This window comes from Oncorhynchus mykiss, chromosome 8, assembly GCF_013265735.2.
Source record: "Oncorhynchus mykiss isolate Arlee chromosome 8, USDA_OmykA_1.1, whole genome shotgun sequence".
Classification (NCBI taxonomy): domain Eukaryota; kingdom Metazoa; phylum Chordata; class Actinopteri; order Salmoniformes; family Salmonidae; genus Oncorhynchus; species Oncorhynchus mykiss.
The window spans coordinates 22,498,516-22,512,577 of record NC_048572.1 but is presented as its reverse complement, the minus strand read 5'-3'; the positions used below and the strand labels follow the sequence as shown (position 1 = coordinate 22,512,577).

Below are 14,062 nucleotides of genomic sequence, written 5' to 3'. Positions count from 1 at the left end.
GAGGAATGCTTTCCCAACAGTCTTGAAGGAGTTCCCACATATGCTGAGCACTTGTTGGCTGCTTTTCCTTCAATCTGCGGTCCAACTCATCCCCAACCATCTCAATTGGGTTGAGGTCGGATGATTGAGGAGGCCAGTTATCTGATGCAGCACTTCATCACTCTCCTTGTTCAAATAGTGAGCTCATCCGTGGTGGTCGGCTAACCCTCAACCTTCTGGCCTGTAGCCCTGCATGGCATCGACTGTGCCACAAAGGCATGCTTAAGTAGTAAAGTCAATATCCACGTTTATAAACACAGGGTTGCTACAGTTATTGTTATTTGTGATCTTAAACATTATTTTGAGTGAGTGAATTCAATGAGAGGCTGTGCAATTATTTTTACAGTATGGGGGGGGTTAGATTTTCGTCACTACACACCTTCAATATGTACCAATCACTGTGCACCAATAAGCCAAGCATTAACCAAAGAGATTCATAGTATCATTTAAAATGTACTAATTTCGACCGACTCTTTGCTGTTTGCCAATTATGACGAACGAGAACATGCAACATTTCTTTCTCTCCTTTATTAGAGATTTTTTGTAAAAATGCAATTTGACCTACAGATACATTCACTTGTCACAGTATATGTGTTGCTCGTCTTTTTAAGTGCCAGACAGCTCCAAACCGTTTAAGGTCTTATGAATATAATTTTTTCTGAAATCATGTAGATGTTGTCTTGGAACTTTTTAGTGGAGTCATATTCTTTCTATACATTAAAAAAAGAGAAAACAAAAACTGAATCCCAGAAAAAATTATTCAAGGCTCAAAATTAAGTTGCCTAAGTTAAAAAAAAATGTAACAAGAGAAACAGCACTAGCATACATGCACAACATTTGTCAATAAGCTTCCAAGACTTTGAAGGAGGAGAATGGCTTGACAAAGTGGTAGTCGAGGTTCCCACAGTGGGGGCACTGCTGCACGTTGCTGTACTCTGAGAAGTACTGCATCCCCACCCTGACATCTATGACTGGCTTACCACAGTGCTTGCAGTTCAGACGGGCCTAAGGGCACAAAGAGAGGAAATGGCTATGGATCTGCAGTAGTTGACTTTGCCATTCATAATGTCAATGAGACTAATTGATAGCAAGAGATGTAGCCACAACACAACCTCCATTTTGCTCGGACTATGGCCCATGAAGTTACTTTATGGCAGCCTGCCATGTCCGAATGACGACCCTTGACCATGCAGACACTGACCCCCAAATTAATTTCAAACTCCTCATGAGAAGAAAAAGATGTGATGGCCTACTCACCTGACAACATGGCGTCGCAGCCAGTATATCATAGGTGTACATTGTCCCCAACTGGTGCCAGCTCCCATCCCACCTGGACTTGCACTTGATACAGACAATTTTGTGGACTCCCTCCAGACAGTCGACACAGATTGCATACAGGTGCATCAGCCTCCCTTCACAAGAGAGACAATAGTTATTTAATAGAATCTACAATAAGCCCTACAGCGTGAAAAATACATGCATGAAAGGATTTCATTGTAACGCATATTAATCATGCATATCAAAGCCTGAAGATCAAAGCAACATCATCCATCCAGTTTTAATTCATATCCATGTGGTGAATAGCTACCAAGCTGCTCGTGGAAAATTGGGTAGATTGACTTGATTGATATGTATGATATGCTTGATCACATTCATGTGGCATAATCATTTCATTTACTTCTCAATTAAAGTCATTAATTGTATTGTGCCATGTTTATTATGGTGTGTTCTCATCTTAAATATATGCAAGAGATAACACCCTATATGCAGACCAGAATAATAAATTATGAAAATTATTATTCTGAACACCTTTGTCTGTCCCACCATACACCTTTTGAGTCCAAATAATTTGCTTGCAGCCACATACTGTAGCTCCTGAAACCTTATCAGCTGTCAACAGTAAGCTTGAACTTTTCACTGTACACATTTTTTCTACCTCAGCAGGAAGCTCGGAACCAAGGCAATCATTTTCAATGTTGTAATTACAGGTTTCCTGAGACTGTTTGTGGGAAAATATGTCCACAGAATATCAAACAAGAGTGATGCCATTTTCCGTTAGCAATTTTTGAGTTTGTAGCCTATCACAACATACTTATGAGGCATGTGCAATGTTTTGGCTGTCTGCTGAACCTGATAGCTTAAGTGTTTCAAATTCAGTTCCTCAGAGACAGACATTGTTCCGCAGGCCTACCTTGCAGGTGGCACGGCACATCGTACTCAATCTCATCATGTCTAGCGGGGCTCAGGAACAGGGTCCCGTCCACCAGGGGGAACTGCTCAAAGACAGGCAGGGTGCGGTGGCACAGGGCACAGTTGACCATGTTCCTGTGGCTGGCGCTCAGAGCCGACAGGATGTACCTCCTCAGGTCCTCTCCCTGGCCCGCCTGGGCATCATCCTCCATACGTACGTGGTAGGTGTTCAGCTTGTGTCTGGGAATGTGGGTCAGCAGCTCTGTGAGGTCCAGCCTTCGCAGGAACTGCACTGGGTTGTCCCCCAGGGTGAGTCTGGGCAGAGGTAAGATGGTGTGATCCAGGTGGCCTCCGCGACCCAGCATGCCGCTTGCCAGCATGTGCTTCCGGTGGCTATCCATGTGCACTGCATTCTTCAGGAACTCCCCCAGGTGCCGGGAGTTGCGGGGCCCTGCGAAGGCGGGCGGGGAGAAGAAGGAGAAGCCTAACGGAGGGGACTGGCCCGGGGACTCAGAGGGTGAGCGGGGCCCCAGGCTGCTTGCACAGAACAGCCCTACGTGTCCCCTCTCTTGAGAGTTCTGCCGATCCACTGACTGTCGGCGAGGCAACTCCTGACTTGCTCTGTGAGCCAGTTTACTGCCCCCATGTAACTTGCCCCTCTTAGGATCATCAGGCAGATCCAACCCACCTCCACATGCACCCCCTCCAGCTCCAGTTAGGCTGCTCAACTTCCCCAGGCTCTTCTCCAGAGGGATCTTCTTCTTTACATCTGTCATGCGCTTCACCTGGTACCAGTTTGTGTCTTTCTTAAGGTGGCCCTGGCCACAGCGGCAGGAGCAGAAGCGGAAGGCCAGGTCGTATCCCTTCTTAGTCCACATGTTCTGCCGGCACTGCTTCTCATTCCAGCTGCGGGCCCTTCCAATGCAGTTGAACTGGACCAGGATGCTGCTCTCCCACTCGTAGAAGCACTGCAAGTGCATCCAGTTGCCATAGGGGCAGCTATCACTGTTGCACACTACACGTTGATAGTCATCCTTCTCAAGGTCAATGTCTCTGGCTAGACTGCACACAAGAGGGGTGGCACAGGGGGTTTCTGCTGAACACAAAACAAAAGAGTTACTATATCACTCAAAAATATATTATAACATCTTCATATGAAGTATGACTTGAAAATAAAAACAAACATGAGCTTTTGAGGCACAAAATTCACTTTGGACATATCACAGAACAACAAAATGATATTAAACATAATAGATTTGAATTCATGCTGTAAAGACTAACTCCTGTGAATGCAATGTTGAAAATATTCCATGCTGTTGGTGAACGACTCAGGACTGAAACATCAACGCAGAGCCTGTCTGGAACTTAACATTAAACAGTAATGGACTGTGTGAATATTCAAAAATAAGAAGAATGCTAATGGAATCTGTGTTATTTTGCAACATAAGAGCCATCATCACTGAGCATGGATCACTGAGAAAGGCCATCTGAATACACATCAGACAGGGAAACCCATCAGTACAGCCAAGTGAGTGGGAAAGTAGTCCAATGAATAGATTTAATGAAAATGTGGCCTTCAACGATTCAGGGGAGACCTTTAATTAAGTAATTAAAGAAGCACTACACTCATAGAAAAAGCGTTCCAAAAGGGTTCTTTGGCTGTCCCCATAGGAGAACTGTGGAAAGGGCTCTACTTTTAACCCAAAACAGTTCTACATGTAACACAAAAGAGTTATAGCTGGAACCAAAAACGGTTCTTCAGGCAGCTGAAGAACCGTTTCAGGTTCTAGATCAGCCTGGTCTCAGACTAGACATCACATAGTAAATGTAAAACCAGTACAGTAAAATTGTACAATATGTTACGTTTGGTATGGGTACATGAGACAGAAGGTTACTTAAGGCAAAAATGAAAGTAGGTTGGCTCGTCGTGGGTAGACGTATAATGCGAATGTCTACCAACCCAAATGTTGCATATTCGAATCTAATCACGGACAACTTTAGCAACTACTCACTACTTTTTAGCTATTTTCAAATACATAGCATGTTAACTAACCCTTCCCCTAACTCATAACCTACGTTAGACACATAGCCACCTAGCTACCGATAGCCAAAAACTATTGGAATTTGTCAAATATGATACATTTAGCAAATTTGTTACATATTGTACGAATTTCAATTTGTAACATACAATACCAAATGGATGATAGACATCCACAAATTAATACATACGATACAAAACATATCATACTAAGACAAATGCAAATCCAGGACACTCCAATTAGTATCATTTGTGAATGTCCGTCAACCACTTAAAATGATGTTATGAATTACAATTCATATATATTACGAATTGCAATTTGTTCAATATGTTACGAATTTGAGGTGTATAGTATGTTACAAATTCCAATTTGCTGTGGCTAATGTTAGCTAGGTGGCTAAATGGATAACGTTAACTAGGTTATGGGAAGGGTTAGCTAACATGCTAAGTAGTTGCAAAGTAGCTAAAAAGTAGTAAGTAGTTGCAAAGCTAATTAGCTCAAATGCTAAAGTTGCCATGATGAGATTTGAACACGTAACCTTTGGGTTGTTAGACGTTAGGGTTAGCTAACATGCTAAGCAGTTGCAAAGTTACTAATTAGTTAAAATTGTCTGTGATGAGATTCAAACACGCAACTTTGAGTTGCTACATGTTTGCGTTATAGGCTCACCCATCCACCCCGACCAATCACTTTACTTTCGTTTACCGCCTAAAAAAACATTCGGTCTTATGTAGGGCGGTTACCAAAGGTAACTTAACGTACTCATTGACGTTTCCCGGATATACGTTTATTATGTTACTCTAGTCTAAGAGACCAGGCTGAATGTGTGCGTCGTGATATGGCAGTGCATGGAGCTCCATGTCAACGCATCATTAAATTACCAATGTATAATTCTAGTCGCCAATAAAGCAATAACACGTGAGTTAGGTACAGTCGATGACAACAATGATATGTGAAGCAACGTAAGCTTGCCGTCTAGTGCGTATGCAATAAAATCCATTGCAATAACTTGTCACGCATGTTTTGACAATTTCACACTTACCACTTGTATGCTCGTGTAACGGTGCAGCTGTAGCACCCAATAAGGTTGTTACCCCTGGTGCTCCCACTGTTGCGGCAGCACTGGCTCCATTTTCTTGCTCATCTCCACTACTATTAGTGCGTTTATTTCTCTTCCCCTTGTTGCTTTTCTGGTTGGGCATTTTACTGATCCTGATATGAATAATTTCAAACTATAATCGACTGTCTGACATTTCTGCGGGTTCCATTTGAATCCCACTTCAAATTAACTGATTCTCTCTTCTTGATTGCTGGTGGTACTGTTTTTGCAGCTATATCACCATCTAGATTTCTGCAGTTGTGACAGCAAAGGTAACCTACGAAGAAGGCGTGTCCGTTTCTTGTTTTGATTCCTGCTTTGAATGTAGATCGGTCAGGCGCTGTTCTGTTTTCCTCCTGCCTCCATGACGAAACACGGCCCCGCCCCCCGACCCATTGCTGTAAGTTATAATTAGATCTAGCAAGGGAGTCCCAAGTAAAGGGGCCTGGTAGGAAGGGGAATCCACGGTAATACCTCAGGATCAAGTCAATGCTTTATCTGGTTTATCTGAGGCTACAGTTGCAGTCATAATCTTCTATGGCTTTGCCAACAATAGATTGATTGAGTGCAGACTTGCACACATGCAGTTGCATGGTCTCCTATCCTTTTCATGAATACAAATGTTCTTCAATAATACAGTAGAGGCAGAGTGCAATGTAATAACACAGCATAAGGCTACAAAAAGATAGATGTATGCAATGCATCTGTTGTATTGGGCTAATAATCAGGCTGCAAAGTAAAGGTTTGTACTTTATTCACCATCGTCAGAACCCCCCCATTGCTTTCTTAGGAATGTATTATTTCCATTATAAGACAATGATGAACTTTGGAAAGGAACTGCACTTTGATGAAGTTTGATAATGATCATACTGTAAATGCATTGTATTAGTTCAGAGAAATTGTACAATGCTAAATTTGTCATTGTTTTTATTTATTTTTCTAACCATTTCCTTGAAGAATTACAATTGCTTCCCATATCAAGTTTCACATTTCTTTCCTACCAGAGCACAATACTAAGTATGTGTTTCCTTGAATAACAGTAGCACCATGCATTGGAAAAACTAAAATGCAAGTGCTTCAAGAGAGGCTTTTGCAAAAGCAGTATGTGCAAAGGTCTCTCTTGAAGCACTTGCTATCTTAGTTTTTCTAAGGAGTTCCACACGAGGTAGCAAAATTACCATTTAAACAATCAATTAATTTGCCATTTAGTGATTCCTGTAAGGGTTAATAAAACAGCAGGAAGTTGTTTCCTAAGAAGTCTACGTATTTCATCCCCTAGAAATACAATATTTGTAGTCCTAAGAATTTATAAAATGTTGATTTATGATCCCTGGTAGATGTAATAGTAAAGCCTCAAAGAAACGCTTGACTTATCACCTGAATAATGATAACACACTCCTACAAGAATGAAGCTGATGGTTATCAACATTGTCATGGACACCTTGCAGGAGCAGCTCCCCTTCAAAAGCGATGATCTTTTTCCTCTTGGCAGCCCTCAGAAAGATCTTGGCAGCCCTCAGAATCACAACCAAAGCCTCAAAGATATTGGTGCACTTATAGGCATTGAACAGAACACCAAATTTGACACTAGTTTGTCCATCTGAATGTGTAAAACAAAGCAGGGTTTAGTAAGGAGAAATCAACATTCCTAAAGCTCCTGTGAATGTCTATGACATTGTTGTTTCCACTAACACTGCATGGTAATGGCAAGGCTTCCCCACCTAGTTCCATCTCCCCACCAAAACATTCAGAAACATTAATCATTATATATACCGTTCAGATAAACAGTGGATCATACTGAAACAATACACTCAAATAGGCTGTGTCAGCTGAGGAGCAAAAAAGAGGAAGCATGGCTCTAAACAAATATGAAAGCCAGGGGATTTTCAACAGCAGGAGAGAGCATGAGGTAGTGGAGCTAATATGAGGTGGAACAGCCAGAGAGGAGTTCACAAACAGTTGCTGCACTGCCTGAGGATAAAGAGCAAGTGTCCAAATGAAGACTAAATACGCGTACTTTTATTGTACTAATTAATTACAGATCTCATTAATAGCATTATGATTCTGGGAATCCACACAGTGTGCAGACTTTGATTACACCCCAGTACTAGAATTGTAGAGGTTTTAAAATACAGTGCATCCCCTATTGCAGGAATCACACCACCTATCCCTGGTGATTTTATTATTTTAACAGATTGTCTTGCAAAGTACACTACATTACCAAAAGTATGTGGACACCTGCTCTTCGAACATCTCATTCCAAAATCATGGGCATTATTATAGAGTTGGTGCTGACTTTGCTGCTATAACAGCCTCCACTCTTCTGGGAAGGCTTTCCATTAGATGTTGGAACATTGCTGAGGGCACTTGCTTCAATTCAGCCACAAGCATTAGTGAGGTCGGGCACTGATGTTGTCATTGTATGCTGTAGCGTTAAGATTTCCCTTCACTGGAACTAAGGGGCCTAGCCCGAACCATCAAAAACAGCCCCAGACCATTATTCCTCCCTCACCAAAAATGTACAGTTGGCACTATGCATTGAGACAGGTAGCGTTCTCCTGGCATCCGCCAAACCCAAATTCGTCTGTCGGACTGCCAGATGGTGAAGCTCCAGAGTCCTATTGCTCCAGAGTCCTATGGCGGGAAGCTTAACACCACTCCAGCCGACACTTGGCATTGTGATCTTAGGCTTGTGTGCGGATGCATGGCCATGGAAACCCATTTCATGAGGCTCCCTACGAACAGTTATTGTTCTGCCGTTATTTCCAGAGGCAGTATGGAACTCTGTTGTGAGTGTTGGAACCAAGGACATACAATTTATACATGCTACGTGCTTCAGCACTCGGTGGTCCCGTTCTGTGAGCTTGTGTTGCCTACCACTTCGCGGCTGAGCCGTTGTTGCTCATAGACGTTTCCACTTCACAATAACGGCATTTACAGGCAACCAGGACAGCTCTAGAAAGGCAGAAATTTGACGAACTGACTTGTTAGAAAGGTGGCATTCTATGACAGTGCCATATTGAAAGTCACTGAGCACTTCAGTAAGGCCATTCTACTGTCAATGTTTGTCTATGGAGATTGCATGGCTGTGTGCAAATTTTTATACACCTGTCAGCAACAGGGTTGGCTGAAATAGCCAAATCCACTAATTTGAAGGGGTGTCCACATACTTTTGTATATATAGTGTCTATTGACAGATTGATTGACTACTATCTGTTTGATTTTTGCATTGGTTATTGTTATAAACAACGTGCACTGTAATACTAGATTAGACTTATTTTTACTGGCAAACAGTTGGATCTCTACAATAAGCAGAGATACTTCATGTTGAACCGTCATTGTCCCTAGAAGTACAACAAAGTGTATAATGTCACATGCCAATATTATACAGGTGTTCCCAGAAGCCAAAATCAATAGCAAGGGAGAATAATGGGAGGGGTGTCATAATGAAGACATTTAAGTCATAACATTCCTTGTATTGTATTATTATAATGTATGGTACCTTATTAATACAGGATATTCCAACAAAGTATTTTTAAAGATAGACTACATTGTTGCTAAATGGTCTACAGCAGCAGAAGAAACAAATCAGTGTCACATTGTAACAAGCTGCAATTATGGGCACATTCGAAGAGATCACTTTTGTGTCACGGCCTTTCAAAGTGTGTTGCATTATGGGGATAAACATTTTTCGACTTGCACCTACAGTACATGTCAACTGCATGAACTTTATAAAAATCATGTGATCATAGGTCATGAAGTTGAATGCAGTCGACTGAAAGTTTCTGCAGTTGCTCTTCAACTTCGTCCTACATTGTGGTATTCATCATTGTCAACCAATCAATAGGGTGTTTTTGTTTGAACCACACAACGTAAACAGAGAGGAAGAGGCAAAGCAAGAGGGATAACTCGGCCCAAAATCTGTCTTTTCCAGCAAGTGCCATTTCTTCCGCTTACCAAGCAAATAGTTTTTGTATGGAGGACAATGAGTGTTGAATTTGGTTAACAAAAAATGTAATGGCCTAAGTAGGACATGTGACATCCCGGCAACTTTGAGAAGAAAACACTATCGAAGTTGTGCTTGTTATTGCTATCTGGGACCCTTGGGAAATGTAAATGTGACCCTAACCATCACCCTTACCTAACCGTAACTATTTTACATTTCAAATGGGGTAAAGTCAGAGTTGGGACATCCCAAGAATCCCAGATAGCACCTACCTTGTTTAGCATGATGGCGCCGACAGAGATGGTTGCCTTGCTTCTAGTCACTAAGAAACTATGCAGATTTAGTTTTTTATATATTATTTCTTACATTGTTAGCCCAGAGAATCTTAAGTGTTATTACATACAGCCGGAAATAACTATTGGATATCAGAGCGATGTCAACTTACCAACATTACGACCAGGAATACGACTTTCCCGAAGCGGATCCTTTGTTCGCACCACCACCCAGGACATTGGATCTGATTCCAGAGGCCGACCCAAAACAACATCGCCACAGAAGAGGTAGACGGAGCGGCCTCCTGGTCAGACTTTGAAGGCGTGCACACCACCCACTGCTTTCGAGTATAATACTCGCCAATGTCCAGTCTCTAGATAACAAGGTAGACTAAATTAGGGCAAGGGTTGCTTTCCAGAGAGATATCCGTGATTTTAACATTCTCGGTTTCACGGAAATATGGCTCTCTCAGGATATGTTGTCCGAGTCGGTACAGCCACCGGGATTCTTTATGTGTCGAGCAGACAGAAATAAACATCTCTGGGAAGGAGGAGGGCGGGGGTGTATGCTTCATGATTAACAACTCACGGTGTAATCATAACATACAGGAACTCAAGTCATTTTGTTCATCTGACCTAGAGTTTCTTACAATCAAATGCCAACCATATTATCCCCCAGGAGAATTCTCGTCGGTTATTATCACAGCCGTGCATATCCCTCCTCAAGCCGATACCACGACGGCCGTCAAGGAACTTCACTGGACTCTATGCAAACTGGAAAACATATATCCTAAGGCTGCATTTATTGTAGCTTGAGATTTTAACAAAGCAAATTTGAGAACAAGGCTATCAGCATATTGTCTGTAGAACTTGTGCGTGCAATACACTGGATCACTGCTACTCTAACTTCTGTGATGCATACAAGGCCCTCCCCCGCCCTCCCTTCGGCAACTCCGACCATGACTCCATTTTGCTCCTACCGTCCTATAGGCAGAAACTCAAACAGGATATACCTGTGACTAGAACTATTCAACGCTGGTCTGACCAATCGGAATCCACATTTCAAAATTGTTTTGATCACACGGACTGGGAAATGTTCCGGGCAGCCTAAGAGAATAATATTGATTTATACACTGATTTGTGAGTGAGTTTATAAGGAAGGGCATTGGAGATGATGTACCCATTTTGACTAAAAACTTACCCTAACCAGAAATCATGGATACATGGCAGTATTCGTGCAAAACTGAAAGCGCGAACCACTGCATTTAACCTTAGAAAGATGACTGGGAATAAGGCAATCAAACAAGCGAAATGTCAGTATAGGGACAAAGCGGAGTCGCAATTCAACGACAGACGCATGTGGCAGGGTCTACAGGCAATTACAGACTACAAAAAGAAAACTAGTCACGTCATGGACACAGGCGGCTTGCTTCCAGATAAATTAAACACCTTTGCCTGCTTTGAAGATAATGCAACCTCAGTTGGCTGAAGAAATTTGGCTTGTCACCTAAAACCTTCACAAACCTTTACAGATGCATAATTGAGAGCATCCTGTCGAGCTGTATCGCCGCCTGGTACGGCAACTGCACCGCCCACAACCACAAGGCTCTCCAAAGTGGTGCGGTCTGCACAATGCATCACCGAGGTCAAACCCCCTCCTCTCCAGGACACCTACAGCACCCGATGTCACAGGAAGACCAAAAAGATCAAGGACAACAACCACCCGAGCCACTGCCTGTTCACCCTGCTACCATCCAGAAAGCGAGGTCAGTACAGGTGCATCAAAGCTGGGACCGAGAGACTGAAAAACAGCTTCAATCTCAAGGCCATCAGACAGCAATCACTATAAACAGCCTTCACTGATACAGTGAGGCTGCTGCCTACATAGACTCAAAATCATTGGCCACTTTAATAAATGGATCACTAGTCACTTTAATAATGTTTACATACCTTGCATTACTCATCTCATACGTATATACTGTATTCTATACCATCTTGCCTATGCCCCTCAGTCGTCGCTCATCCATATATTTATATGTACATATTCTTATTCCATTCTTACTAAGATTTGTGTGTATTCGGTAGTTGTTGTGGAATTGTTAGATTACTTGTTAGATATTACTGCACTGTCGGAACTAGAAGCACAAGCATGTCGCTACTCACATTAACATCTGCTAACCATTGTATGGAACCAATAACATTTTATTTTGATATGTTCTTGGTTAGTTTCCTCTTATCCTCAAGGGAAACAATAACAGTTTATAAAGTCCTAGGTTGCCCCACATACTCCTGAACTGCACCTAATGAACCTCTCAGGCCTGGTCAACAACAGCCTCTGACATTCTACTGGTGATAGTACATCACTGACTAACACATGCTTCTGTTGTTGATGGGCAATAAATGTGTTGACTCTAAAAAAGGACAGGGTGAAGATTGCTAGACACTGACAGATAATAGCCCATCTCAGAAACCTTTTCATAATTAATTTGAGCACCACTAGTAGCTTCGTGTGATGTTTGATTAAATATATCAGTAATTTGCATCTGCATTAATAAAGCAGACCTGAACTCGAGAACCAATTTATTTCGTTGAACGGCATGTGACAGCGATGTTTGTCAGAAACATTTATTCCAGTGCAAAAATTGACTAGAAAGTGCAAGTAGGTTAATTTGTCATGAAGTCAATATAATCTAAACGGTTAAGGTTTTGGGTTTTGTGATATTTCATTAAGAGTTCGTCAGGACTTACTTGATGGTTGGGTTTTGGATTTGAATAATGCCCACGCATACCCGATAAACAGCTGCGGAATAAACAGCTGCGGTGATTGCGCTCCATCCGCAGAACACACCGGCACTAAGTTTCCATTGACCCAGGTTTATTTGACCAAAGCGACGTCGCTACACCATTAGGTGTAGCCTAAAGGAAACGGCAGATGTATAGGACAATCTTTCTAAAGATCGACTAAAATGTTAGCCGTTTGACAGGGGTGGATTTTTCTGTCAGTTTTGTTATTGCGACAAATAACGGAAACTGATAATTATTAGAATATGGCAAATATTAAAATTGCATACTATCCATGCTGGCTTTTGCGTCCAGGTAACTCACCCTAGCAGGCAATTATTGCGTCTATTTTCTATGGAAACTTTCTAAATGTCAACATTATAAAAATCACTTGACAAGTTAATGGAAACAGCGATTATATATTCAACGAATGGATTTTTCGAATAGAGGATGATTGCCGAATAATTTGAAAGGTACACGTGACGTCAATGCGCAACTATAAAGATCCACTCCACATTGCATTCAAAATGTCTACTGCTTGCAACTAAAACATTTAGTTTCTCTTTGAAGAATGCCTGAATTGCGTCACCTTTATTTTCTGGTTGGCAAGTTAATGTCACGGACCGTGTCAATACATTGGCACGTGAATAATTAGAATGTGGCAAATAAGGCTACATGAGACATGAAACAGATAGGTGGGAGGGCATACATGCGGTCACTGATTTATTACACAAGTACACATTCTAATTATTCACGTGCCAATGTATTGACACGGTCCGTGACATTAACTTGCCAACCAGAAAAGAAAGGTGACGCAATTCAGGCATTCTTCAAAGAGAAACTAAATGTTTTAGTTGCAAGCAGTAGACATTTTGAATGCAATGTGGAGTGGATCTTTATAGTTGCGCGGTGACGTCACGTGTACCTTTCAAATTATTCGGCAATCATCCTCTATTCGAAAAATCCACTCGTTGAATAGATAATCGCTGTTTCCATTAACTTGTCAAGTGATTTTTATAATGTTGACATTTAGAAAGTTTCCATAGAATGCTAATGTTTTTAGCGACACAAGATAGTTCATTGGAAATGCACCCTAGCAGGCAATTGTATTTTCTATGCGAACTTTATAAAGGTCGTGAAAACACAAAATCACAGAAGTTAATAGGAACATCGCTATTAGCGAGGTTTCCATCCAATTGGTGACATTTCAGATTTCATGCGAATATTCTAACATCTGCATAAAGCATTTCCCCACCAGTGGCGTTTCCACCAAACTGAATTTAACTGCAAATGTGTGCACTACGTCACGCACAGCCTTTTATCTGCAACAAGTACACTGCAGTTATTCTGCATCCAAAATACCAGTTGACCGCAGATAAACTGCATTAAAAAAAATAAAAAATAAAGGGTATTGATATAACCAAGCGTTCCACCGACAGCCCTTGCATGATTTATTTTAGACAATTATCCCAACTTCTCGCCTATTTTGTTTTGGCAACATTTTGAAAGTTCCTCCAAAATGTTTCCATCAGGCCTGTCATGAAATGTTATCCCACATACTTTACACAAAAGTTTGATGGAAACAGTGAAACAGACCTGCCAAGCATCTACATAAGACATTTTTTTACTTGAGAAATACTGCAAACATGTTACCTAGATGTAAAATTACTTTAGTAAAATCGTGGCAAAAGCTGAC

General features: G+C 41.6%; 2 protein-coding genes across 5 annotated transcripts; both read right to left on the bottom strand.

Annotated features, from left to right (window-relative positions):
- Window positions 1-548: 548 nt before the first annotated feature.
- LOC110529619 (headcase protein homolog) lies at window positions 549-5,734 on the bottom strand. Of its 4 annotated transcripts, none has more exons than XM_021611978.2 (4): window positions 5,311-5,734; window positions 2,231-3,325; window positions 1,297-1,451; window positions 549-1,044 (listed from the first exon to the last, which is right to left on the bottom strand). In XM_021611978.2, exons 1-4 carry the CDS (start codon window positions 5,468-5,470, stop codon window positions 880-882), a joined length of 1,575 nt encoding a protein of 524 aa, XP_021467653.1. In that variant the 5' UTR covers window positions 5,471-5,734; the 3' UTR covers window positions 549-879. The 4 variants fall into 4 exon arrangements, with proteins under 4 accessions (XP_021467653.1, XP_021467654.1, XP_036840938.1 ...); XM_021611979.2 differs by having other exon boundaries at window positions 2,231-3,322; window positions 5,311-5,733; XM_036985043.1 differs by lacking the exon at window positions 5,311-5,734 and adding an exon at window positions 4,938-5,288.
- Window positions 5,735-6,215: 481 nt separating this feature from the next.
- On the bottom strand, window positions 6,216-8,706 carry LOC110531077 (costars family protein ABRACL-like). The gene is made up of 2 exons (XM_021614353.2): window positions 8,646-8,706; window positions 6,216-6,973 (listed from the first exon to the last, which is right to left on the bottom strand). The coding sequence occupies exons 1-2, from the start codon at window positions 8,704-8,706 to the stop codon at window positions 6,741-6,743; spliced, it is 294 nt and encodes a 97-aa protein (XP_021470028.2). The 3' UTR covers window positions 6,216-6,740.
- Between the last annotated feature and the right edge of the window lie 5,356 nt (window positions 8,707-14,062).